Below are 27029 nucleotides of genomic sequence, written 5' to 3' on the forward strand. Positions count from 1 at the left end.
GACGGCGGCCGCCCTCATTGGCCGGCGGGCTGTGATGGGCGGGAGGAGGGCCCGCCCCTCCGGCATCGCCCCGCCCCTCGCGGCCGTGCTGCGCCACGGGGGCCTCGCTGGGGCGGAGGGCGGGTGCTGGCGGCGATAGGCGGCGATAGGCAGCGATAGGGGGCGATAGGCAGCGACAGGCGGCGCCCGGCGCTCCCGTTCCCGCCGGGGAGCAGCGCAGCAGCGCGGAGGGCGGTGGCTGAGCAGCCGCAGAGCTGGAACGGCTCCTGGTGGAGGCGCAGGGCAGCGTTTCGCGATAGCTCGCGGGCGGGCCGCCAGCCCCGGCAGAGCGGGGACGACACAGCCGCGGCTTTCGGTGTCGTGACGGCTGCCGGCTGCTCGCCGCCGCCGACATAACCCGATAGTGCCCTGCGTACCGCCACGGTACAAAGCCCAGACACGAGCACCGTGCCTCGGCACCACATCTCCTTCAGGCACCTGGCTCTCCGAGCGCCAGCTGCAGAAGTTTTAAATACCCTAAAAATGTTTGTTTTTTAAAATGCGCATTTATTTATTGTTTCATACATGGTTGCAGCTGTTCTATCCAACTAGAACTAAGGCACTTCTACCTCGACTACGAAAGCAGATACCAAGTGTATAGGATCGCGTTTTCTTGTAGACACACAAAACTTGGGCGCACATCCTCACCTGAAACACACCCACCGTTACCATCCGCCTTGCGGGCATAAAGAGCTGCTCCTTCTTGTATTTCCCCGGGGAAATCCAAGCATCATTCAGCAGAAAGGTGGCTGAAGTATCTGAGCGTATAAAACCGAGCATCGGCTAGAAAAACAGCCTTTTGTTAAGGTGCTCTTTGTCATCAGTACAATGCCAAAAGAAGATAGAGGTAAAATCGGTATTAAAATCTAAGTAGTTCAAGCAAACAATGAGAAATATTATTGATAACTTCATTATGATAGGAAAAAAGCATATTATTCACTACCCATTGGTCTGCCATTTCTGATGCAGCTTCTGCAGGTCTTACAAGACTGTGATTGGTTTAAAAAAGTATTGCGTACTAAAAATGTTTAACTGAAAAATGAGTGACAAACCTGTTTTAAATACATCTATAAAGCAACTCTCACAAGAACAACTGGATAGGAAAAGCTGGCTCTGTAGTCTGAACACTTTCTTTTAAAAGGAACTGTGAATTAAGGTAGGTATCTAGGTAGCTATTAAACTAAGATTAAATTGCTGATGTAAGAAAGACAGTTAGCTCTGCTGCATACCTGAGATAACTCCTTCTTTCATCTTTATGTAGCACTTAAAACTAATTAATCATAGCATAAGACATTTTCCATCTGTGGAAATCAGGATGTCAAGAGCACGACAGCATTTCGAAACAAAAAATCACAGCAAACAGCACGGTGGACAGTGTTACCGATTCATTGTGCAATCTTTAGAGAGACTGAATATACAAATGGTAAAGAAGAAATCTTCTAAACTATTAGTTTACTAATACTTATTACATTCTAGATTAGTATTTAGCTGTAAACTATTAGTTTATGAGTTTTGATACTCTTTCTTTTTTTTAGAAACTTTTAATTAATGCAGTGCACCTCTTCAGGATTTTTCTATATATGTGAAAAGTTGCTCCCTTGAGAATATACTCCCAATAAGGCAAGAAGCCTCTTGAGTAAAGTTATTGAGAACCTAAATTTTATTTTACTTTGATTTCTAGTCTTGGAATAGTTTGGATGGGAAGGGATCCTAAACATCACCAAGTTCCAACCCCTGCCATGGGCAGGGACACCTCCCACCAGACCAGGCTGTCCAAAGCCCCATCCAGCCTGGCCTTGAGCACCTCCAGGGATGGGGCATCCACAGCTTCTCTGGGCAGCCTGTGCCAGGGCCTCACCACAGTTTCTTCCTTACAGCTTCCCTGCCCAGCTTTCCTGTAGGCCCCCTTTAGGTACAGGAAGGCCACTTTAAGGTCTCCCTGGAGCCTTCTCCAGGCTGAACAACCCCAACTCCCTCAGCCTGTTTTCATAGAGGAGGTGCTCCAGCCCTCTGATCATTCTTGTGGCCCTCCTCTGGACTTACTGTAACAGGTCCATGTCCTTGTGCTGGAGGTCCCCGAGCTGAACACAGTGGTCCATGAGTCTCATGAGAGCAGAGTCGGTGGGGGGGGGGGGAGGAGGCAGAAATCCCCTTCCATCACCCTGCTGGCCACACTTCTTTTGATGCAGCCCAGCATACAGTTGGCTTTCTGGGCTGCAAGTGCATATTGCTGGCTCATGTTGAGCTTCTCATCAACACACCCCCAGGTTCCTGACCGCAGGGCTGCTCTCAGTCCATTTGCTGCCCAGCCTGTATTTGTGCTTGGGACTGCCCCGGCCCAGATGCAGGACCTTTCACTTGGCCTTGCTGAACTTCAGGAGGTTCACACAGGCCCACCTCTCAGGCCTGTCCAGGTCCCTCTGGATGGCATCCCTTCCCTCCAGTGTGCTGACTGCATCACATGGTTGGTGTCATCAGGAAACTTGCTGAGGGTGCACTCCATCCCACTGTCCATGTCACTGACATGAAGTTAAACCGCGCTGGTCCCAGTACTGACCCCTGAGGAACACCACTCGTTCCTGAGCTCCACGTGGACATTGAGCAATTGACCACAACTCTGAGTGAGACCACCCAGCCAATTCCTTACCCACCAAGTGGTCCACCCACCAAATCCACGTCTCTTCAATTTAGAGACAAGGATGTTGTGTGGGGGCAATGTCAACTGCTTCACTCAAGTCCAGGTAATTACAAATCCCTTCACTAAATTTAACAACATACAAATCCAGCAGATATGTAATGCCTCATCATCTGTGTATATTCTCTGCATCATTGTGTTAGTAAGTTACGACTGTAGTTCAGGCAAAGACATTTATTAGTCATTTGTGTAATGCCTGTGTTGTGCAGCCCAACTTTAGAGGTTTTAATCTTGGGCTATGCCATTGGTAACTATACAGACTTTGCAGTTGCATAAGGAAGCAGCAGCTTCAAAGTGACAAGACTGGTAATCTACAGAACAAGTTTGCAATTGGATGTGAGTTTAGAATCTCACATTTTTTAAGTTTTACTGTTAAGCTACAAAATATCACAACGGGAAGAGGGTATGTATAAATATTATTTATTTGATTTTAAAAATACCTTCTATTTGTGAGATTGTGTCTTAGTCTCTTGGAGGTTTATACAGGTAATTGCCATTAGCAAAAAATGAAGTCTCAACAGAGTACTAAAACCATACAGGAGGCATGTCAGCCTTTCTACTTTTTGGGGTATGAATGAAAAAGTACAGAAAAAACATTTTTTAGGGGAAAAAATTGATTAATTTTCTATGAAGACAGAAGTTACAGAAAAAAATAAACTATTGTTTGTTGCTGGCTAAGATTGAAAATATGTCAAGAAAAATATATATTTTTTGAAAAGTTGCACATCTAGAAGTTTATAAATAGTCAGTTATAGATGGATGCAAATCAAAACAGGATCTCAGCTTCTTGAAGTCAGTTTAGAAATTCTAGCTTTCACCTTTAATTTAAAAATAGATAGGTAGGAAAAAAAGATTTAAACATGACATTTCAAAAAAAACCAGATTATTCTAACAAGTTAATCATTAATCTTACATTTAAGTAAAGGAATACTGAAAACTACACCTAAGAAGAAATATAGAAACTTAAGTCTGAATTTCATTTTTTAAAATTTATTTAAAAGTCATAAATAACAGTGGTTTCCATTTTACGACGTAACTAATTATTTCCTGAACAAGATAGAGAGTACATTACCAGCTCTGGAAGGACTTCAAGTAAAGCTCAAGTTGATAATACTACTTAAATTCTTGGCTGGTCCAAGGATTCCATTCACATTTTATGAAAATGGACGTGTTTTCCCCAGTTGCCATATATCATTTCTCTGTTACATAAAGCAGTTATGTCTGTATCCCCAAGGTCATGAAAAAGATTCTTAGCAGCATCAAACAGGACTGACCTGTTTCATAGTCCTTTTTTTTTTTTTTTTTTTCCTTCTTTTTCCCCTCTTGTACACAAGCACAGCAGCAAATGAATTCCCATAAGATTACAGAAGGGGAAAAACAAAACAAAACAAAAACCTTAATGGCACTGCTTATCTGCAGAGACTTTTACATATGTTTCCTAGTGTCCATGTTTTCAGTTCTCTACATGGGGGGAAAGAAAACACCACAAAAACCTGTTTGCAAACACAGCTGTAGCAGTCTACAAACATTTCATACAATTTTACACAAGGATTCAGTAAACAATCAACATTTATAAATATTTGCTCTTTCAAAAATTAGTTTTTGAAGAAAATACATATTTGGCTTGCACACAATTTTAGTGCATTTTAAAATGGTCAGGCTGAATGATAAAACCTTGGTCCATTTTTAGTACCTGCCCTTATCTATATGATTTACCTAGTAAACAAATACAAAATATGGTGGCTTTCTATTAAAATGCTGAAACAACCTATGTAAGAGCAGGGGTCCATGGTATGAGACCATATTAAAATCCAGTTTGTTTTACTAGCAATTTGTATTAAATTTAAAGAAACATGGGTATTTTAAGTTGAAGATTGTTTATGCTGCTGTCCTGTGAATCCAGATGCTTTAGCCAAAGTAAGTTTTTAAGTGAATGAAGGGCCTGTATTGCAATTTAACAGTGCTTCATATCCCTCATGATTCTTGTTGGGTCCTCTTCTGTGAGGCTTTTCCCTGAGTCATATATTTATTGGAAAGGCTGCCTGAGATTGGGGGGAAAAAAAAGCATCACACTTTAAAGGTTTAGAGGTTTAAAATAATATTTAAAAAAAACAACAAACAGAACAGACGTAAAGCAAATGAAACAACCAGACAGGAGGAAAATACCATTAAGTCAAACTACAATGAAATCACACACAGATCAACTTTATAACATCAGCTGCTGGAGAAGAGTAGGAGATACTAAAATATAAACAAGGAAGACTATTTTTTTTCCAACTAAACAACTAATGACAAATTGCTTTGTGCTTTAAATCCCCAAATGTATATTTGAAAGAGTCTTGCAATGCAAACAGGAAGTACTATCCCCATCCCACAAAAAACTGAGACTCTAATGAGGTACTTAATAGCAGTTTGGTCTTCAGAAATTTGTAAAGACTACTCAAATCCCCCTTCAGGTGCCCCAGAGGAGACTTATATATATTTCCTGGAAAAAAAAATAAGCTGCTAAATGGTTTGCAGTTGCACTCAAAACTCAAAGTAATAAAATAAAAAGTGCAGTTGCTTTTAAAATCTTCACTGTATCAGTTAATAAGTGTGTGAAATTACTGTAAGGAAGCTGCAGCGGCAACCATGCATCTAACACAATGCACAAAACATCTCTGATCCAGAGAGAGTACATAAAGGCCTTTATGTCATCATCTGACTGCTACTTGTAAGTGTAATTTTAACTTTCTTGCATTTTGGCAGCTCAGACAAAGGATGTGCTTTCATAGTCTCTCCTAAGTTAGCTGATCATATGGAATTCTAGACGATTACTCTGAGGAAGCCTCACAAGAAAGTGCTCCACATGTCGTCCCTGAAGAGAAACACAGAACCCCATGTATGCCAAAACAGAGGGAGAGAAGAGAAAGATTGATAAAAACACCATATCCTTCTGCAAAATAAATCTATCAGAGTTAAATAAAGAACAAATGGCTGACAGAATTAACATGCCTTATATGTTCTGCTCCCAAAACAACTGAAATAAAATGCACATTTCCAGCTTTTAAAAAAAAAAACAACTGTTTTCACTTCAGAATTATCTAGCAACCTGTCCAGACTACTGCTGTGTTCAGCAAATTGGGCAGAATTCCCAATAGGACTGATGGAGAAAGCAAGTTAAAAATGCATGCTTTTACACAGAAGTTCTGAATTGAAATTAAGACATACAAACCTGACTGGGGACTCAAAAATACTTTTCCTTTTTGTTTCTTTTTTTCTTCATGTATAAGCATTCCCTATAAATAACACATATATATTGATGAACGAACAAAACTGAATTGTAACAATAACCCCCTGCCCCCAAAGGTTCTCCCTGAAAGCTTAAGTAAAGCTATTCTTAGTTACTTTGCATGGGCTTCAGAATATTTAAAGAGAAAAAGATCCAGGAAAGGGAACATATAGTGTTTACCTGATTTAATCGACCACCATGTTTTGCAACAGTTGGTAAAGAAGGGGATCCACACAACGCTTCTAGCTTTGATCCTCCTGAAAAGGTCATAATATAACGAAGATTTACTAATTTAAAACTAGTTTCCATCTCAGGTATCATAACATAAAAAAAATACAAAGATACTTGCAGTCTACTTTAATAGCACAGAAAACACATGCCATTGCTATTTTCCTCCATTTTATAACACGGAAAGTGGGCACAATGAAGTGAGATGCATCTATAGATAAGCATCTAAGGAATCTTCTCCCAAATCTACAGAAGAAGACTGGGATCTTCAGAGAAGAAATGAAGACATGGGGTTAAGAGAATTGTCCAAAGTTCCTAGAATGTTTGTAGCACACCAAGGAACAAAAAAATCAGATCTTCTGGGTCCACTCCTTCTTAGTCTTCTGCTCAACTACAGAGAACACTTCAGGCACTAAACAAGCAAAAAACAAAAGCCTAACCTAGATCAATTCTCCCCCTCTTCAAATCCAAATATAATAATTCTCCAAATACCCATCATTCCCATCAGTGACTACAAAACAGCCAGACATACTCATTTTCACCACAGCAAAACTCAGCATGATGGCAAATGAGATGGTAGCAAGACATGCTCAAAGATAAAGAAACTCAAAAGTTAAGTTTAAACTTGACATGCACCTTCATAACATCAGAAGCTGGATGGCCTTACTTTATAAACGTCTTTTTTGACCACTTCTACTGGTTTATCAAATTAAGAATACTTCCAAATACTCTGAAAGTTCTGAATATATTTGCAACCATTTTCCTACCACTTCCAGTGTTTTGCTAGCACAGTCTTATGCCCTCTTCTGCTAAATACATCTGATTAAGAGTCTCCTTATCTGAGCTAGAAGTAACATTTTTGCTAATAGAGAAAAGCTGGTTTGAAATGATGTTTATGCAACAGATACCTATTTTTTACTTTAAAATGTCAAGTATTGAGCAATCTGTAGAGCATTTTTTCTATAGTATGAATTTAAACACTCTTAGGTTTACTTTAGGGAAAACTGTAACAGTGTGTTTTTTGGAAGCTAGCTGAAAGTACCATTCATCATCTTAAAAAGTTTCATTTTTATTACAGAGTGATTTTCATTTCAACGCAGATAATACGAGATCTGTCTAATCTGAAGGATGACTTAGATACTGCTTAGCAGTTCATTGTTTTGTTCAAGTCTGTCGGAAAGATCTAGGTGTGGGGCCTTTTTGTAATATTATTTTATTTTTTAACTCAAAGTTACAAATTGACTCCAGGAAAAAAGACAGATTAAGGAGGAACATTCTCTATTTTATTTCATTCACAGTATTTTATCTGAGCAGTTTATTTTATTTAGTGACCCTATGGTCACTAAATATTTTGTGTATGGGAAGATGACGGGAAAAGCTATAGGCTAGCTTTTACTGCTATTTCAATGCACCAAAATAGAAGCTGTAATTTGAAATGTTGGCAAACTCTTATGTAGAGAGGACAATGAAAGCAATTTCAACATACACTCTACTCTTTCTTTTACTTCAACATGCACTTTACTCTTTCTTTTACTTCCATCTTACCTGCTAAGAGAAGCCATGTCACATCTCAGGAAATGGCAGAGTTTTGAAAGGTAAATGAGTAAGGAAAAACTGACCATGTGTGACTGCATTTTTAAAACATGAGACAGCATTCATGTGATGCCATTCAAAGCAAAAACCTTTATCCATTAGTCAACACTGTTAAAAATTCCCAAACAGTAAGTTCTGGTTAAGCTACTCAGGTTGATCAGCTTCATACCTGCTGCTACTTTATACTGTGGGCACTCCTTTTTGATATGACCTTCTCTTCCACAGATAAAACAACGTTTTTCTCTTAACTCTCTGTCTTCCAGACGCTTCCACTTCTCTGCTGATTGCCTGGGACTCTTTTCTCTTCCAGTTTCCACTATTCCCCTTGTTGGTTTGCTCTTTGGAGGTGTAAATGGATGCAACTTTCCCTCCTTCACTGAGCTGTCTTTTTCTGTTGTTTTATTCTGGGTTTCTTTGTCCTCTTTGCTTCTTTTCTCTTTGTTTTCTGGGTACCTCTGGTTTTTGCTATCTTCATAATCGCGTCGCCGTCTTACTCTGCAAGAGGAAAAGGCTACAGAGTTCATACACCTTATACACTTACATGGAGGAAAAAAAAACACAAGCATTGCATATGGACAATAAATATATTTAATGTATTTCCTCAGACAGTCAAATAAAGTTAATTCCTTTGACTCTCCTAACAGTCCTATACCGATATAAAATACATTTAATGATTTAACTTTGCAATTAGATTACGGTACAGATGAAAAGCTAATAATTATATCTCAAAACCATAAAAATGTCTGTAGGAAGATCTGTGTGCTGCAGCTGTAAAGATATGGAAGAAAAGGAACACCAAACAAAATGCTAACAGATAAAAATAGGGTATCATTCAATTTCTTACTCGTACAATTCTATCAGAAATCTAGCTTCCTTCCTTCCCAAACCATGTATCTCTAAAAATCTGGGAGAAGATTCTACTGTTCAAAGTGACTTAAAGTGTTGCCTCTTAGTGAGGACACGGGTATCATTACTGGGTTTATTTATCTTTTTATCTATGACCTGGAGAAAGAGCAATCAGTGAAACTTCTGAGTCTGAAGATGACAATAAGCTCCTTTGTTCACACAGATGCAGCACTAATGGCAAGCAACTGGAAGAAACTAAAAAAACTGAATGAGTCAATATGATGGCAAGCGAGTGTCGACATAGATAAACTATGAATAATGCATCCTGATAAAAATAATCTCAATCATGTCCATCCAATGTTGAACTTGGAGCTGGCAATTAGAACTAAGAAAAGACATCTTGGAAAAATTTTAAAGAAATCTCAAAAAAAATCAACTAACTGACAAACAGTACTGGCCAAAAGGATTAATGTTGATCATCAGATGAAACACTAAGAAAAGGGGGGAAGGGATTTTTTTTTTTTTTTTTTTTTTTTAACTATGTAAAACCAAGGTGTGCCAACATCTGAGTACTGCATGTTGACCTGGTCTCAATCCTTTAAGAAGGAAGTAGTGGAGTAGAGAAGGCACAGAGAAAAGCAGATAAAAAGGAAAGGAGCAACTGTCTAAAGAGGAAATATTAAAAAAGGCCAAGGCACAAACTTGTAAAGAAACTAGAAGGAAAGAAGCACAATCATGGCTTACAAACCCATGAAGGCAGAATCATTACTGACTAAACCCTACAATGCTATGCCTATGAAATGTTCATGAAACTAAAATGAGTTGGTTTAAAAGAGGTAAAAGAAAGTAGTACTAGTTTACACAGCATTTAGCATACTTCTGGAACCAAAGAAGGTAAACAAGAGAATCAGGGAGAAAACACTTAAAAAGGTAAAATTGTAAATAACTCCAGTCCACAAATGAGTACTACCAGAACACGTGCATGCTCTATCATCTCTTACTCAGCAACTGGAGATGATGGTGGAATGTAAGAGAAGAGATTCCAGAAACAGCCAACTAGTGTGCCTTCCATAAACAGTACCTCCTGTTTGAGGTGTCTGGACAGAGGAATCAGAGATGCGTTGACTTTTGCTCTAATGCTGTACAGAATACAATTGCATTCATGCAGCTTTAGCATTCCTATTCTATTCTTCCTTCTAAATAAACCTAAGGAAATGTTGCACACAGATCCCAGAACTATACTCACTTTCTTCTCAAGGGACAATCTTTCATGAAGTGGCCAATTTTACCACAAATTCTGCAGCATCTGTCATTTGGTGCCAATTCTCCTTCTGTGAGTACTTCTGGATCAAAGAAGTACTCCTGAAAAAAAAAGAAAAAAGAAAAAAAGATGCATTTAAATTGCAAATCCATACACTCGGCAAACAAAACAGATAAGCAAATGTTGAACTACAGTAGGAGTTACAGAAAAGTGTAAACCTTTTGTGTGTAGCTGAACTCCTGAAAAACCTGATGAGATTAACTGTCCACTGCTGCCTCTTATTCACAGGCAGCCTGTCAACTACCAAGTCTGTAAGTTCTTTTTAAAAACACAGTCTTAAAGAATGGTAAGCTGTTTTTGATAGACTAAATACTGAAAATATATTTAGTCTAAATATAGACTAAAATATTGAAAAATCTACACAATGAATATCTCATTTTATTAGTATTCTGCATGCATCCACATTTTATACAACATGAAAGCAGTGTTTAATAATGACTATAAAGATTTATTAGAGAACTGCTGAAATTTAGAAGATAACATAAAGAGACTGGAACCATGTTCCCACAAGAGGTAAGTTATACACCCAAGAGCATGTACGTACTTCTCTTAGAAGCAGCTTACCATTTTTGATGGATATTCTTTAGGAAATATTTTTACAGGAGTACCAAATACCCGTCTGCCATTGATAAAAGCTTTCATTATAAAATTTGTCACTAGTGAAACAAAAAAGAGAAAACATAATGAAAACAGCAAGCAAGCCAGTATAATAAGATTTAAGACAAGATTGTCACCTTGTACACAAATTTGTCAACAGGAAACTTACTTTTTCTTGATAATCCAGCTCCAAGATTGTGGTTCAAATCAAAGGGGTCTGTATAAAAAGCATTATAGACATTACTGAAGTCCAGGGCAAGATCAGCAATATATGTATATGCACATGGATAAGCCAAGGCAGCTATTTCCTAATGCTCAATTAATACACTGAAATTAAAATGTATTCAAACTTATAGAGAAGAAAAACTCCACAGACAGGGGATCACAGCAGTCCATCTCTAAAGTGACTTAAGTATCCTGGAGTGCATTAAGCACAGTATAGCTAGACAGTCAAAGAAAGTGATTGTTCTGCTCTGCTCCACACTGCTGCAGCCTCACCACAAGTAATGCACCCAGTTTTGGGTGCACAATACAAGAGGGCATAGAACTATTAGAGAGTATCCAAAGGACAAAGATGGTGAGGGGTCCAGAGGGCAAGATGTATGAGGAGCAGCTGAAGTCCCTTGGTTTGCTCAGCCCAGAGCAGAGCAGGCTGAGGGGAGGCCTCATGGCGGCCTGCAGCTCCCTCCCGAGGGGAGCGGAGGGGCAGGCGCTGAGCTCTGCTCTCTGGGGACAGCGACAGGACCCGAGGGAACGGCATGGAGCTGGGACAGGGGAGGGTCAGGCTGGGGGTTAGGGAAAGGGTCTGCACCCAGAGGGGGGTCGGGCACTGGGACAGGCTCCCCAGTAAAGTAGTCATGGCACCAAGCCTGTCAAAGTTCAAGAAGCATTTGGATACTGTCAGACATATGGTTTGATTTTGGGGTGGTCCTGTGTGGAGCCATGAATTGGACTTGATCCCTGTGGGTCTCTTCCAATGTGGGATATTCTACGATACTATGAAAGAGTAAGTTCTATGTGGGGGTAAGACAGAAGTTGTTGTCATGAAAGTCGTATGGGCCAGAAAATATCTTAGGGAACACTTCTGAAATGTATCACTGTATTTTCTTGATCAAGACCTTAGTTTTAGCAGTGTAACACATACATAGCGTTAAATCAGTCATTCAAATATAGACTCTGCAAAAATTAGTGAGAAAATCTCCAGGTGTGAAGTCTGCTTTGTAGCTTTTTTGCAGATAGAAAAAAACAAAACCTTTTAGTAATACTGCAACTCAGTTGGAATTTTTATACAAAGACTTAATAAGGAAGCCACATGAAAAGATCATTTCTTTCATGTGGATGTGAAAGGAATTCCACATGTGTACATTATGTGCTTTTACCTTCAATTACTATGTATTTGGAGGTCCACTGCTTCTTGAAAGTTGTAAGCAGGTTCTTCCTCCTAATGCAGATGACATGCTCTTTAAAATCAAATTCTTCGGTGTAAAAACGAAGAAGTCCCAGCCACAGTTGCCCAACAGATTCAGTGTTTTTGCCAAAGTCAGGCCAAACATCTGGCTGAAAATGACAGAAATATTTTCATTTCCAATACTTACATTAGGCAGAATAACATTCGTAACTTGGAAACTCCAACAACTCAAGTTTTATTCTATAAAGAAACATGATTCAGTTACTCCAGAATACTTCCCTTCCCTTCACAATTGGTATTAATAGACAAATATTGATTTTTAAGTGGTGTATTTTTTAAACATTAACAATTAAAGCGTAGAATTAATAGTATTTCTAACATTAGGCTTTGCCTGTTTTCCGAAAGAATTATTAATTCACTTTAAGTGCTCACTTAATATGAAACTATTCAACAGATTTAACCAACTATTGCCAAATACGTAGCTTATACTTGAAAGAATTCTCTACCCACTAACATGGCACATCCAGCAACTAATCATGATTAACACCTTAAAGCAGTTTATTTTAAATCTATTTTTTTCAGATTATGCAGGCTTTTTTTTTTTTTTTTTTTTTTTGGTATTTTTGCTGTTGTTGTACAGATGCTTGCATTACTGAGTTGAATACAATCGACTATATTCCTAAAGCTTCACCTTGGGATTTGCAAAGGAATAGCTACTCCAGTTACATTTATTTATTCAACCAGCATATTTGAGGGTAATGTTTCTTAAAATGAATTCTTTTTCATTTGCAGAAATGTACTTTCATGTACAGGTAGCACCATTTCAAATTCACCTTTCTGATTTACTCACCAACTCTTCTATCTTATCAAAGAAATAAACGTTCCAACCGTCAACTAAAATTTCAGGCTTTTTTGGTTCTTTGTAGATCTGAAAACATAGTATTAAACTCATTAGAAGAGCCATTAAGATTCAGCGCTGACATTCTTCTGGTCAATACTGTGTACAGATACTTATTTCTTTTTATATACTGTACCTCTTGAAGAACAGGGATGACAGGTGGATTTCTCTGTTGAAGAAAATAAAGCACCATAAGAGTATAGGCGTAAGAAGAAAGGCTACCTCGAGAAGCATCTCCTATGTCACACATCTATAAAAAGAAACAAATTACATCTTTTGTGGTTATTATCTCTTGCTGCAGGCATTACTGTTTCTAGAATGTCAGAAACACTCACCTTTGTAAAGACTTTCATTGTGTAACACAAAAATTTTACTCTAGGATCAATGGCTGAATACGATGACAGGAGTCTTGTATTATGCAAGGCCTATGAAAATAAGAAAGTTGTGTACAAAATACAGAAGCTCTGAAGAAATGAGGGAATAAGCTGAGAACACATTTTTTTTTTTTTTAAGTCAAGAGAGTAAGAGTCAATGAATGATTCAGAGCACTGCAGACTGAGCTCACATGTGTATATGCGTACTTCTTCCATTCTAATTTATTTAAAATTAATGAGTTTGTGCACAAAAAGTCTACAGAGTAGTGTGTTCAGCAAACACAGATGAAGCCCTGTGTAGTAAAGTGTATATTGAGAAAGGAAGCATACGACAATAAGGTTATCACCTGCTCTATTAAAAAGCTGACAAACAACCTTCATCTGCTCAGAAGTGGTATAAAGCAGCATTCACAGAACAGTATTTCAGAAAGGAAAGAATTGATAAACTACTCAATTTTCCAAATATTTGGTAAAAAGATCATGAACTAAAATGTCATTTCAGAATGTGAGAGCTATCAACTGACCCATCTGGACGTGTAACTTCAAGAACAGACTTTCAGACTTACTTATTGGTTGAGGTATCCTCCTCAAGTCTCCCCTTGGGCTCAAACAGAAGCTTCATAAAGTTTAATGCTTCTCTCTAAAACTTACTTTCCTTTGATGCTGCAAGGAACTGGCTACTAAAGTACAGAGACATTGAAATAAACAAGACTTGTTTAAAATATTCAGCCAAGGTCTTTTTTTCTGAAGCTGGATCCTAAATCACCGTCCCAGGTCTTACAGGTTAGGCAAGAGCTGTGATGAGAAGTGAGGGATGGGAAAGCTGAAGTTGTATTTATTTGTCTTTCTGATTTACTGAAAGAAATAAACACCTAAAATTCTACTGCTTATTCTTACTGAGTTAACTAATATGTTGGTCTTACAGATGTCACAACTCTAAAGCCTCAATTGTGCAATTGACTGCACTCAGTTAAAACAAAACAAAAATCCCTTCGCTTGGCAATCTAAAACGGAAATAGATAACTGTACACAGTTGACTATTGAACCTGAACAAAGTTATCATTTCATCCTCAAGAAGCAGCCCCACATTTTTCTGTTAAAAAGCAGATAACCTTACCAGAGTGTTATATAAACTGATGTCTACTTCAAGACCACTTCTGACATGGAAAAATTTGACAATTGGGACTTTAGCTGTTGTTATAGGCAAGACATTTCTGAGACCTAGGAGGAAATGTTTAATTACTACATGGCTGCAATACAGTCATAACAGTACGGAATGCTTTACAACTAAGCCCAAACTATAGTAAGAATGCTACAAAATAAAATCTTAGTTGATAGCAAAATTTGTGTTACTTATATTTTAACACTGACTTCAGGCATTTGTTAAACGCTATGAATATACTAAATACATTATATACAAATATATGTATGCCCCCCCCAGTAAAACAAAGATTAGTCTAAATGTAACAAAAATAAACTTAAGAGATCAGAGTTACAGTTTACTCCACTTACATAAAAGTCGTTTAAGATAAACCAAACCAAGCGAAACAAAATAGTATTTTCTTGTAGATTGAGCAGAATATCTAGTATAAGCTTGTATTAGACTACCTTTTACCATTACCTTGTTAGGCACTGAACATACAACAAAACTACTAGCTTGAAGGCTCAAACTTAAGGCTTGTTCTTATGCATTTAAGTTATGAATCTAACATCTGTCCGATTCAGATGCAGTAACCTTAAATCCTGCATGTGCAAATAAATCCAAATATCTACCATGTATACTCTTACTCTAGTATTAAATTCATCAGCACAGTTTTATATTAACAATTTTCCATCTACAGTGCTACAGAACTTTATCACATCAATTGAAGTCACAAACAGAACCACTTATTTTAATATTCAAGAGTTACCTGACTGTTTCTTGAGAACTTTTGCTAAATCTTCAATGATTCTGATGCAGTCAAGTCCCTAAGACATTAAAAAAAGAAAAAGTCAAAACTGAAATATCTGCTACAAGTATTTCAGATGAGCCTTTTATTACTTGCTATTTACGCTTAAAGTTGCTTAAGAATAAAGTTGCTTAAGTTTAAATGAGCTTAAATGATAATTAAGTTTCATATCCCAACACTAGACAGTATCCCAAAACAGGCTTTTTTGATTTTTTTTTTAGGCATGAAAGGAGATTTATGTCCTTTTCCATTGTCTTCCATTTCTAGTTGTTGATGCTACAAAGCATAGTTATTATAGTTATTTGCACAGCAAAGCTTTGATAGTGCATAATTCAGAAGAAAATTGACTACCAAGAGTAGTTCTTGAACTCATGCCTAGACCAATAACGAAAAATATATCATCTGCTTTTGTGCCACCTTTTATTCTGATCTGAAAAGCTTTCACAAAGTGATAAATTTGCTACAATAATGGACAATATAAAAAAAACGTGCATTTATTAGAAAAACAACAACAAAATCTTGTCAAGCTACCTCAGCTGTTTCCAGGCCATCCATTGTCATACAGATATCAAGGTCACTTTGTTTGAAGCCAAAGCCATTCTTTGAGGAACCAAACAAATTCAGCTTTGTTCCTGTAAAAGATGTGATGGACTATAATCACATTGACACAGAATCTCAATCTATATATAGCCTTCAAACCACTGTGTGTTTTTTAGTATGTTTTAATACACTTTTTTTCTGTGGTACTTCAAAATTTATTTCCTATCAACCTGGAAAAAGTATCTGCTTTTATTGGTTCTAAAGAGAAGTCTGACAGATTCAGAAACAAATTAGGTGGTCCTGTAGTTTTATGATCAGCCTGTAGGCATAGGCTGAAATCTTACTAAAATATACAAGATTGTTTTCTGTAAGAAAACTTCATAATAAGGGAACCCATCTGTCAACATACTGGGCTCTAGCAAAAAAAAAAAAATATTCTGTGAATTTTTAAAGACTATGAACTGAATTCCAGGTGCTACAAATAATAATAATAAAAAACAGAAACAAAATAACAGTTTCAAAAAACTATGGTCTGAAGACAGGTCACAATTTAAAAATATTTCAAAATCAGTAACTTTTGGTAGGGACAATATGGATCAGACTCTCTTGGCCCTGTACAAAATTTTAAAATATATTTATACACACACATACACAGACTAATAAATATATGTATGGAACTGCATATAGATAGATAGATATACATAGTCTTTGAGGTTTTTAATCTTTTCCATGTCTTAGTAATCAAAATATAAAAAATGTAATATCAAAGAAGTGCTGAAAAGAACAGAAACACGTTCATAAACTAAAATACTGTTTCTTAGCCTTGGGATTAGGAGTCCTAAGAGGGTTCTTAAAGACTATAAAAAGCTTATTGTTGTTGTATAAATAAGAAGCCTAGTTAAAGAATGCAGCTAAACCACCTATCTTAAAACTGTTCTACTATTACTTTGGTTTTCTCCGTAGCTTGCCATTGTTGCTTGCTACTGCTGTATTTGTGACTCAGTCCAAAAGGCTTAAAACAAAAACTGTGTGGCCTTGTTTTTCTTTAATAAAAAATAAACAACTGACATAGTTTGAGCCTGTCTTATTTGTTCAAAGAAATAAAATTTGCGTTAACAGGAAGGGAGTCCAGGGCATGATAGACAAGACTGAGATATTAAGCTGTACTAGTTAATGGCTATTGTAATAGAAAATAACAGAAATTAATGTAATGATATATAGTAGTGCTAAGCAACAATATAGATGTTCAATACTAAAATGTTTATTATGATGGTATGATACGTTTTTTTTTGGAAAACACTCAAATATGAACTCACCGAAGTATGAATATAAAGCTTGAACTACCTAGTTACCTGGGAATTCCAGTCTAATGAAGTTTTCCAAGTTTTGTCGTATATGTTCCCGAGCCTGATCCTCTACAGTATTTGGTGCAAAATCCTCTTAAAAACAAACAAACAAAAAACAGTTAAGGTAAACTGATCTGTGGAAAGAGTTAATGGCAAAGATTCAAATGAAAAAGTGAGGGGTACACAGCAGGGAGGAGAGAAAAGCAAGAGAAGATTCAAATGTGAAGGAAAAAACGAGGATGAAGAAGAAGAGAAATACCTGTTCAAAGAAAAACATTAATTAGACAAATAATGCATTTTGTCAGGTCATAAATGGCAAGAGAGAAAGGAGGAAAGTTGGGTCACTCTGAAAAGAATAAAAGTGAAGAAGTGTTATAAAACAGTATATTTCTAGACCATTGAAGAAGACCATTGAAGACTTCTAGAACATTGAAGTCTTTGCTTGCTAAGAACCATTACTCAAATGGTTTATTTAGAAGCATCAGTCAAAAGATTCCACCCCAAACTAAACTCTTAGATTTATATTAAGATGCCAGAGCAATCAGACAGTGTGTGGAGGTATTTTGTATTTCTCCAGATACAAACTCTAGATACAGGCCTATTGTAGCCTTATAAATCTTAGGAAGTATATCCGTAAGAGTTGGATGCAGACTGGCAAATAAACTGGTTTCCATAATAACAACATTAGCCTGTGGTTATTACATTGGTTTTTGCAATTCTTTTCTTCCCCACAATATGCAAAGGAAAAAACTTACGATAACATTGGACACAAACTTGATCTAGAATAACTGAAAATTTGGGTGTCAGCGGTGGCAGTGGGTCTAGCTCAATTTTCTTGAAGTCTTCTGGACAATCCCTCTTTAAGTGACCTTCCCGTTTGCACAAGCTACACACTACTGTAGGAGACTGCATGAACAGAAAGCAAGATTGGTTTTAAAAAGTATAACCCTTCAATGAATTTGAGCAGTACTTTCATATATCTGATAACAGAACACAAGCAATATGCTTATGTTCTGTTAAAGCTTGCTTACCTTGCCCTTTGTAAAAGCTGTTTTACTGAATTCGTAAAAGAGTTCAGATTCTAAACACTGTTCTATTCCTGTGTTCTCTTCAAAAAGACGTTCCTTTTCAGTAAGATCCTCTTGACTCAGATTGATCCTCAGAGATCCATCCACATTTTCTTTGAAATGTTTGTCTTCATATTTATTGGTGATGGACAAATCATCATCTTCCTCTGACAGTGCATCATCATCTCCAGATCCAGGGAATGTGTTATCTAGGTCACCTTCAGCTCTCATGATACCACCACACACTGCTTGGCTTAGTAGACTTGATTCTTCCTCCTCTTCCTCCTCATCATCAGAGTTAATCATTTCAGATAATTGACTTTGTGTTGAACACATGAATTTTTGTGGGGATTCATCCAGTTCATCAGTACCTTCAGTGCTCTCCTCATCAACATCAATCTTGTCATCAATTATACCACTGCACTCTAAACCGAACTCATCACTCTCTGTAAGTGCTGTGTTTTGAAAACCTTCCAAGTCTGAGTTACAGCATGTCTCTACATCATGCTCTATCACTGTAACAGGAAGATCTCCACTATCGCTGTCTTCATCTATCCCCTGCTCAGTAGTCAAGATATTCCATCTTCTTTCTTGTTCTTCTTCTTCCTCCTCTTCTTCATTTCCACTCTCTGTCTCCTCACAACTTGGTTTAAACCCCTCATTATCTCCAGAAATAACTTCCTCAACTATGCAGTCTGAATCTTCACGGGCAATTCCCAAATGACTTATATCATCAGCCAGTTCTTCTTCTGTCAAGCTTTCTGAGCCATCACACACTTTTGAAGAATCAGTTGTATGCGCCTGGGGAATATCTGTGGTTTCAATTACATAATCTTCCACTACTGCTGTGTTCATTCTGTCATCCAGGTTTTGCAAGTCAGAATTTTTGTGCTTTATGGCATCGTTTCCATGGTCCACATTTTGGGATTTCTCCTCATTAGCATTTGGAGTGGACTTTTTGCTCAATTTTACATCTTTCTTGTGAGGCAAGGCAAAGTACTTGTAAGTTGCTCTCAGGCAGTGAAGAATATACTCATACATCAGCTGGCTGTTCAAAGTTCTTGCTACATTCCTCTTGACTGAATATGGGTCTAGCAGAAAGAAACAGTGAACCAGCAGTGTAGAAGTTAACCTATTTTTTAAAAAAATATAACTTACATCCTTAAAAAATTAAGCCTACTACTGTTAATTACTTTAAAAATTTGTGTAGGCACACAAAACCTATGAATTGTGCTGAAGACGGCCTCACCCCATTAACCCCCCTCTTTTTTAAAAAAATCCACTTACATTACTTTTGATAATACTGAAGAAATAGCCAAATGAAATACTAAACTGATTATACCAAAACATGTTCTACTGTATTATTGGGAAGCACTGTTCGGTGCTAAAGAATTCTAAGTTACTGCGCATGATGTCAATTGCCAAGGAAGTACACTGTAAAAATAAAGATAACAGTTCTATAAAGTCTATTGATACAGTTTGATAACATACCTTCCACAGCAATGCGCTTTTTAGGCCAGTCCTTTAATTCACGAGACACTGTTTCTTTGAGTCGTATGCTAATAACCAAATCAGCCATATTGAACTCCAAGGCATAGAAACGAAGCAGTTCTACCCAGAGCTGCCCAGCAGGTGCTGAACACCGCTGTCCTGAATCAAATACTAAGGGAACCTGTCAATTACAGAAGAAAAGCTTAAATAATATAATGCATACATAGGTATTTAGCTCTTAAAAGATCTGCTAATCCAGAATATGCATTTGTAAATAACGTCAGATAGCTCAGTTTCCTTGTATTCCATCTGATACAAAACACAAAATTTATAGTGGCTTCTATATTCCTGCAACTGAAATAGAAATTGCAAAAAAAAAAAAAGAGAAATGATAGCATTAGCTTGTATTGTAATACTTCAGAATGAAAGACTGCAGCAATGGTTAAAGGTGTCAATTATTAACAATTGCTTATTTAAGTATCTGTGTCATAATTTATAAATTTCAAAAAAAAACAAAAAAAAACACATCTAATCTCATTTCACAGAACGTAGAGCCTAAACTTTATTGCTCAATGTTGCAACATGCAGCTACATAGTAACACCGTTGCCTACACAATTATTATAAAATATATGATTTCTAAGAATAGTTCCAAAACTAATCATACAATCATAGAATGGCTTGGGTTGGAAGGGACCTTAAAGATATCTAACTCCAATCCCCCTGCCATAGGCAGAGATGCCACCCACTGGATCAGGTTGCCCAGGGCCTCATCTAACCTGGCCTTGAACACTTCCAGTGATGGGGCATCCACAGCTTCTCCTGGCAACCTGTTCCAGTGCCTCACCACCCTCTAAGTGAAAAATTTCCTCCTAATCTCTAATGTAAATCTCCCCTCTTTAGTTTAAAAATGTCCCCCCTTGTCCTATCCCTATCTGCCCATGTAAAAAATTGCTCTCCATTTTTTTATAAGCTCCCTTTAAGTACTGAAAGGCTACAGTGTGGTCTCCTCAGAGCCTTCTTTTCTCCAGGCTGAACATCCCCAGCTCTCTCACTTTTCTCGTCATACGAGAGGTGCTCCAGCCCTCTGATAATTTTCATGGCCCTCTTCTATATCTGTTCTAACAGGTCCACATCTTCCCTGTGCTGGGGGCCCCAGATCTGGATGTATAACTCCAGGTGGGGCCTCAAAAGGGCAGAGCAGAGGGGGACAATCACCTTCACCTCCCTCCACCTGCTGACCACTCTGTTGATGCAGCCCAGGACGCAACTGGGCTCCTGGGCTGCAAACACACACTCATGTTGAGCTTATCGTGCACCAGAACCCCCAAGTCCTTCTCTGCAGGGCTGCTCTCCATGAGTTCTCCTAGTCTGTGCTCATGTCAAGGTGCAGAACACCTTGAGCGTGGCCTTGTTGAACCTCTTTAGGTTCACATGGGCCCACTTCTCCAGCCTGTCCAGGTCCCTGTGGATGGCATCCCTTCCTTCCGTTGTATCAGCTGCACCACTCAGCATGGTGTCATCTGCGAACTTGCTGAGGGTGCACTTGATCCCACTGCGCCATTGATAAAGACATTAAACTGCACTGGTGCCGTGACAGACTGAACATTAGGGACACCACTCATTACCAGCCTCCACCTGGACATGGAGCCGTTGACCACCATTCTCTGGGTGCGATCATCCAGCCAACTCCTTATCCACTGAATTGTCCACCATTCAAATCCATTTCTCCAACTCGGAGATCAGGAAGTCATGTGTAACCATGTCTAAGGCCTTACAGAAGTCCAGGTAGATGACATCAGTAAGAGAAAACAGCATTCATATGCTTAACCTAATTCTGAAATGAAATTGCTTCATTTTCCTAGCTGACAGATTAAAACCCAGGGTCTTATCAAAGAGATTGAATTAACACCTGCCAGCTTCTAAGCAGCAAGAGATAAGCACAGTAAGCCTTGTACTTGTAACTGTCAGTTATGCAACCTTCCAGTTCATCTTATGTTTTTGCAACAAAAACAAAGCAAAAATAGAAATCTCTTCTTTTCTACCCCCAAAGCAGCAAAGACTACTAGACTACTACAGAAGTAAATTAAATGGTTCACACCTTGCCCCTCTTAGGGGAAGTTTCTTGTGGCACATCAGCGTCATCAGGGGGGTTATGCTCCCAAACCACAGCATCATTTTCAACTTCTTTAATATGAAAATTAGTTAATTTGTTTACTGAGAATCCTTCAATCTAAAAGAAATAGGAAAAGCAACAAAAGTTAACATTATCTGAATTTAAACCATTTCCCACATAGTAGTAAGCAAAAATAGAACAAAGTTTAAAAATAGCTGTTTCAGGCCCTAGAAAGTATCCCAGCCTGCTTCTCTCTTCTCCCTAAACTTCTCTACAAAAAGCTCTCAAGCACACAGTGCTTTTGGAAGAGTATCCGCATTTCACAAAACTTTGTCTTGGCACACTGTACAAACATAAATACATATATTTTAACTGTATGGTCATATACTATGGGGCTTTTCTCCCATTCAGTGCACAGTGTGGAGAAACTTTGGGAATGAGTCAATCATATTGCAAAAGAAATCATTAACTGCAAGGCCTGTGTAATTGCTTATGGAAACTAGAACATGCACACTAAATATTAACAGGTGACTGTATAAATAAAAATGCATGCCATGGGTACAAACAGCTGAATGATGTCCTGGAAGACCGGATGTTGTCCCTAATAGCACTCCTAATACTAAGATGCATCTCAGGCTTCTAAAGTCAGGAAATACATGTTTTAAACCCCTATTCTGATCCCATGGACTGATACTAAATTGATGTGCTCCCTAACTATACATTTTTCATTGGAAATGAAGCATTAGATGTTAAAGTCCAAGACACTGTTTTGGGGTATAGCTATATGAATTCAGAGTTCTCAAGAGCATGGAAGAAAGACCAAAGAAATGAGGAAGTAGGTTGTTACGAATTGCATTATTCAATGGCCTACTCTCCTTACTCACTAAAGAGTCAACAGTAATACTTAATTCAGTGACTACAATTGTGAACTGCATCCTTACAGCCAAGTACATAAAGGTTAAGTGTAGCATGTCTGAAATCACATTCTTTCTGAATTCCAGCAGAAATGATTGGTGTATGGCTTGCTCAGTATAGCAAAAAGCTGACAGGTTACACCATCACCAAAAGTGAAAAGGATTGTCCTCTCATTCACAATATTCAGTTTATTAATATACATACCCAAGATCCCAAGTAGACAGGTAGAAAAGGCTCTTTCCTCTGTTGCAGGAAGAAGATGACCATTAATGCAAACACGTAAGGTGACAAACCTCCTTCTTCGGGACGATCAACACAGCACAACTGAAAAAATATATTGTGTAGTCATTAATATTTCAAGAGACAACTTGCAAAATATCATTTTAATTCCTGTTCAAAAGTCTGTCACTGTACACATACTGAGAAAAATTCAGGTATCTTTGACCTCCTCTTGTGAGATATGAATATTCATGTCCTCCACTCGAGGCATGAATGTTTACCGGAGTCATAACATTACTACAAACTCTTCAGCCTAAGAGTCCTGGTCTGCAAATATACTGCAGAGTAAGAGTACATAGACTGGCAAAACAGCACACTGAACATTTTCAAAACGATGACTTGTTTTACACAGGTATAACTGAAGTTCAAATGATTTTCTATGCTTTGGTAAGTCATTTTAGTTGCAGACACAAAAAATCTTGGAAAAAAAAGGTTTTAATCTACATATGGAAACAAACAGTTGTGTTTTTTTTTTCCTGATGGATTACATTTATAGGAAACTGCCAATTCCATTTCATATACATTCTGACTTTGGTAATGCAAAAGAGCAGGACATTTATAGCCTTGCATGCCAGTGACTGAATCTAAAAATTCCACTTCTGAAATTTACTGGAATATTATAAAACAACAAGAGATAACTTGTAACAAAAATAATATCTCTTTTCCAACTCTAAGAACAGTTTCAACAACTGTTTTCTAAACCATATGTTCAGTCTCACCAGCATAGAACCAACGTTCATTCAATATTTTGACAGATGGGGGAATAAAAATAACTCTTACCTTTGCCCAGTACCTGAAGGCAATCACTAAAGATACAACAGTGGGCTCTAGTTTTCCAAGTGTAGCCAAATGGTTTGTTGTCAGATAAGCATTCTCATTCCCTGCACTTACTTTACAAATAAGGCCACTAAAACAAAAGAGAAAAAAGTAAAGATACTGAAGGTGTTGTAAGATCGGTGGTAGGTTAGAAGACATCTTACAAAACATTGTAGAAGGTGGCTGCAAGGAAAGCTTTAACAGCCTTTCCAAGACAGCTTATCTACATTAAAAGAAGCACAGAAAACCAATTTGATTTATAATTAGACTGAAAGTACACGCATTGTAACTTTCTGTGAAAATGTGTTCAAGTACAATTCAAACTTAAGTATGTTTCTAGTGTCATCAATTCTAATTATATTAATTCACTGAACTAAGAAAAAACAAAGTTAACAACCAAAACTTAAAGTACTGATTTCCTTTATGAATCAAAAACATTTTCCCCCCATGACACCCACCATAAAACAGTTTCTACACTGTTTCCACAGAACAATAAACATTTTCAAACAGTGAGAGATCAAAGTAGCAGCAAATAACTAATAATATACCTGTACCAGCAAGTATTTACAGAATGTTGCATGAATCTTAAATGATATCCAGTAAATGGGCAAAATAAAATTTGTGAAATAATAGTGAGGTTAAGCAAGCTGATCTTGCCCTTAAAGAAAACCTGAATTTAATATAGTTTCTAAGTTATGTCGGCCATGGGGGTCGACAAGTCCCATGGCTGGTGATAACATCAGGAATGTAAAGATCTTGGAGGAGGGAACAAAGAGGGGTGATTCAAATGCCTTGCTGTTTTGGGTTGCTTGTTCTCCGGAATGGTGGTAAAAATGTTATTAGAATACTTAATACCTAGATATGGGATAATCCAGTCCATTGATTCTGATCAGGGCACACACTTTACTTCTAAAATAATAAAATTATTATGTCAATAATTAGGCTTTCAGTGGGAATACCACACTCCGTGGCACCCACAAAGCTCGGAGAAAGTAGAAAGAATGAATCAAACAATAAAACAACAATTGGCTAAGTTAATGATCGAGACACAAATGCCCTAGACGAAATGCTTACCATTGGCACTTTTAAATATTAGAACTAAACTACACACTGAGACTGGATTATCACCATGTGAAATGTTATATGGCATGCCTTATTCTCAAGGGATGCCCTTAGAGAACAATGTAGTTGAGGATCGTAGTATCCAGAAATATATAATTACCATTGGTAGAAGATTAAAAGAGCTAAGAGAAACTGGGATGATGGCTCAGACACCACCTTTAGGATTTGCGATTCACCAGTTAAAACCAGGAGATAGGGTTCTAATAGAAACATGGAAAGAAGAAAGCTTATCTCCCCTCTGGGAAGGACCTTTTCTTGTTTTATTAAAAAGAAAACAGCCGATATTTATTAACTGTTATCTATTAGTTGTTATCTATTAACAAGGAAACAGCTGTGAGAACTGCTGAAAAAGGATGGACACGTGTTGTGAGTAAAAGGTCCAGTGGAAGAGTGGAAAGTAACATTGGAACCAGGAGAAACTAACAGATGGACTTGAAGAAGCCTTCATCGAAGAGCATAAGCTAAGTTGCTGTGGGAATTTTATTGTAATTACTCCTTTATTGTAATTGCTCCAAATTTATTGTAATTACTCCTGTAAAATTAGTAAACAAAGAACCTCTTGAATAGATACCTACTAAGGGAAGAGATTTATCAATAACAGGGATCAGTTAAGCGTTATCCCCTGAAGGTACCGAGAAGGTACATCTGCAATGTACATCCCTTTAAGATTAGGGAAGAGGGCAAGACCGGATAGGGAACTGGTGCTGCGGCTAGGAAGGTCTGCCAAGGGCTGCAACCCCTTCGGGCTGTGACCGCCGAGCACTATGGCCCTTACCGGACCTCTTCTAGTCCTACTTGGGTTGAGTTTCTTGGCCCAAGCTACGGCCAACAACTGCAGTCAACTAGAAAAGGATGCTTGACATTGCCCAGACATTGGTGTATCATACTGTCTATGAGTGTAAAGGCCAGAAAAGAGGAAGCTGCATTTTTAACCTAACTCAGTATGCTCTATGCAGAAAAATTAATTGGAACAAGTGAGATTGTAACCACCCTGAATACCTCAGTGTCAATAACCTTTGATGCCTGTGATATTATAGATGAAGACCCATATACTGATTGCGGAAGCCTGAGCTGGAAGAGATATAGTAACCAGCCCAAGTACATTTGTCCTAGAAAGGGTGAAACAGTGACTTCTACGTGTTACACTGATTGGATAAGAGATTATCCATGGGACCGGAGTTATCATTACTGCGGACCCTCAAATTGGGGTTGTGCTTGTTGGAGTACGGATCCTGGGGCTATAGGACCCCAATAGATATGCTTAATAGAATAATTAGGTTGCAAGCTGTAGTAGAAATAGGTGTGAATAAAACTGGAGATGCACTCGGATTAATGGCAAAACAAAATACCAAGATGGGAACTGCTTTGTATCAAAATTGCTTAGCTTTAGATTATTTGCTAGCACAAGAAGGAGGAGTCTGTGGAAAATTTAACCTTAAGTAACTGCTGTTTAGATATTGATGATGAAGGAAAAGCTGTGAATGAACTTGTAAAAAGAAATGAAGAAAATTGCACATGTCCCAGTTCAAATTTGAAATGAAATCAATTTAAGAGAATTATGGAGGGACTTTATGGGTGGTGGTTGGCTTACTAGAATCAGGATAGTTGTATTGGGAATATGTGGAGGGTTGTTTAATAATTCAGTAATTTCATGTTTAATACCCTGTTTTACCAGACTAATACACTCGGTTATACAAGGAATGCAAATATCTGTGGTACCTGTTGACCCAGAACCAGGGTAAGGGAAAACCCATTCCCTGATGATAATAAAAACAAAAGAAGATCCAAGATTGGTACCAATTCAGCAAGTATTGACTCGATTGGAAAAGAAAACATGAATCAATACCATGAAATAAGGAAATGGGGGATTGTAAAATGTGTTAATTTGATTTATGTCACTATGGAGCAATGCTAGGGCTGCATGATGAAGTATAACCTATCTAAGAAAAACAGAGTGATTAGTGTACATAGTTCTTGTATCATGCAAAGGAAGGGTCCGGCAGTTTGTGTAAATAGAGGGTTTGAAGGGCAAACATTGAGACTTGGGTCTGGGAGATAAGAGAACCAAGGAGTTTTTAGGAAACTGCTGTTTTTTGCATGGAATGCTGCCCAAGCCTCTG

At 37.9% G+C, this 27029-nt stretch overlaps 1 protein-coding gene across 3 annotated transcripts; it reads right to left on the reverse strand.

Moving 5' to 3' along the window:
• Window positions 1–3713: 3713 nt before the first annotated feature.
• TUT7 (terminal uridylyl transferase 7) lies at window positions 3714–24455 on the reverse strand. 3 transcript variants are annotated; one of them, XM_035309339.1, is made up of 21 exons: window positions 23752–24455; window positions 22897–23016; window positions 21763–21894; window positions 19664–19844; window positions 18137–19263; window positions 17861–18011; window positions 17112–17198; window positions 15751–15851; window positions 15181–15238; window positions 14388–14491; window positions 13232–13321; window positions 13033–13146; window positions 12849–12926; window positions 11970–12147; window positions 10760–10807; window positions 10558–10649; window positions 9919–10034; window positions 7996–8321; window positions 6186–6262; window positions 5949–6012; window positions 3714–5591 (listed from the first exon to the last, which is right to left on the reverse strand). In XM_035309339.1, the coding sequence occupies exons 1-21, from the start codon at window positions 23956–23958 to the stop codon at window positions 5548–5550; spliced, it is 3495 nt and encodes a 1164-aa protein (XP_035165230.1). In that variant the 5' UTR covers window positions 23959–24455; the 3' UTR covers window positions 3714–5547. The 3 variants fall into 3 exon arrangements, with proteins under 3 accessions (XP_035165230.1, XP_035165229.1, XP_035165228.1); XM_035309338.1 differs by having other exon boundaries at window positions 3714–4776; window positions 23752–24453; XM_035309337.1 differs by having other exon boundaries at window positions 3714–6012.
• Window positions 24456–27029: the final 2574 nt, after the last annotated feature.

This window comes from Oxyura jamaicensis, chromosome Z (genome assembly GCF_011077185.1).
Source record: "Oxyura jamaicensis isolate SHBP4307 breed ruddy duck chromosome Z, BPBGC_Ojam_1.0, whole genome shotgun sequence".
NCBI classification, from domain to species: domain Eukaryota; kingdom Metazoa; phylum Chordata; class Aves; order Anseriformes; family Anatidae; genus Oxyura; species Oxyura jamaicensis.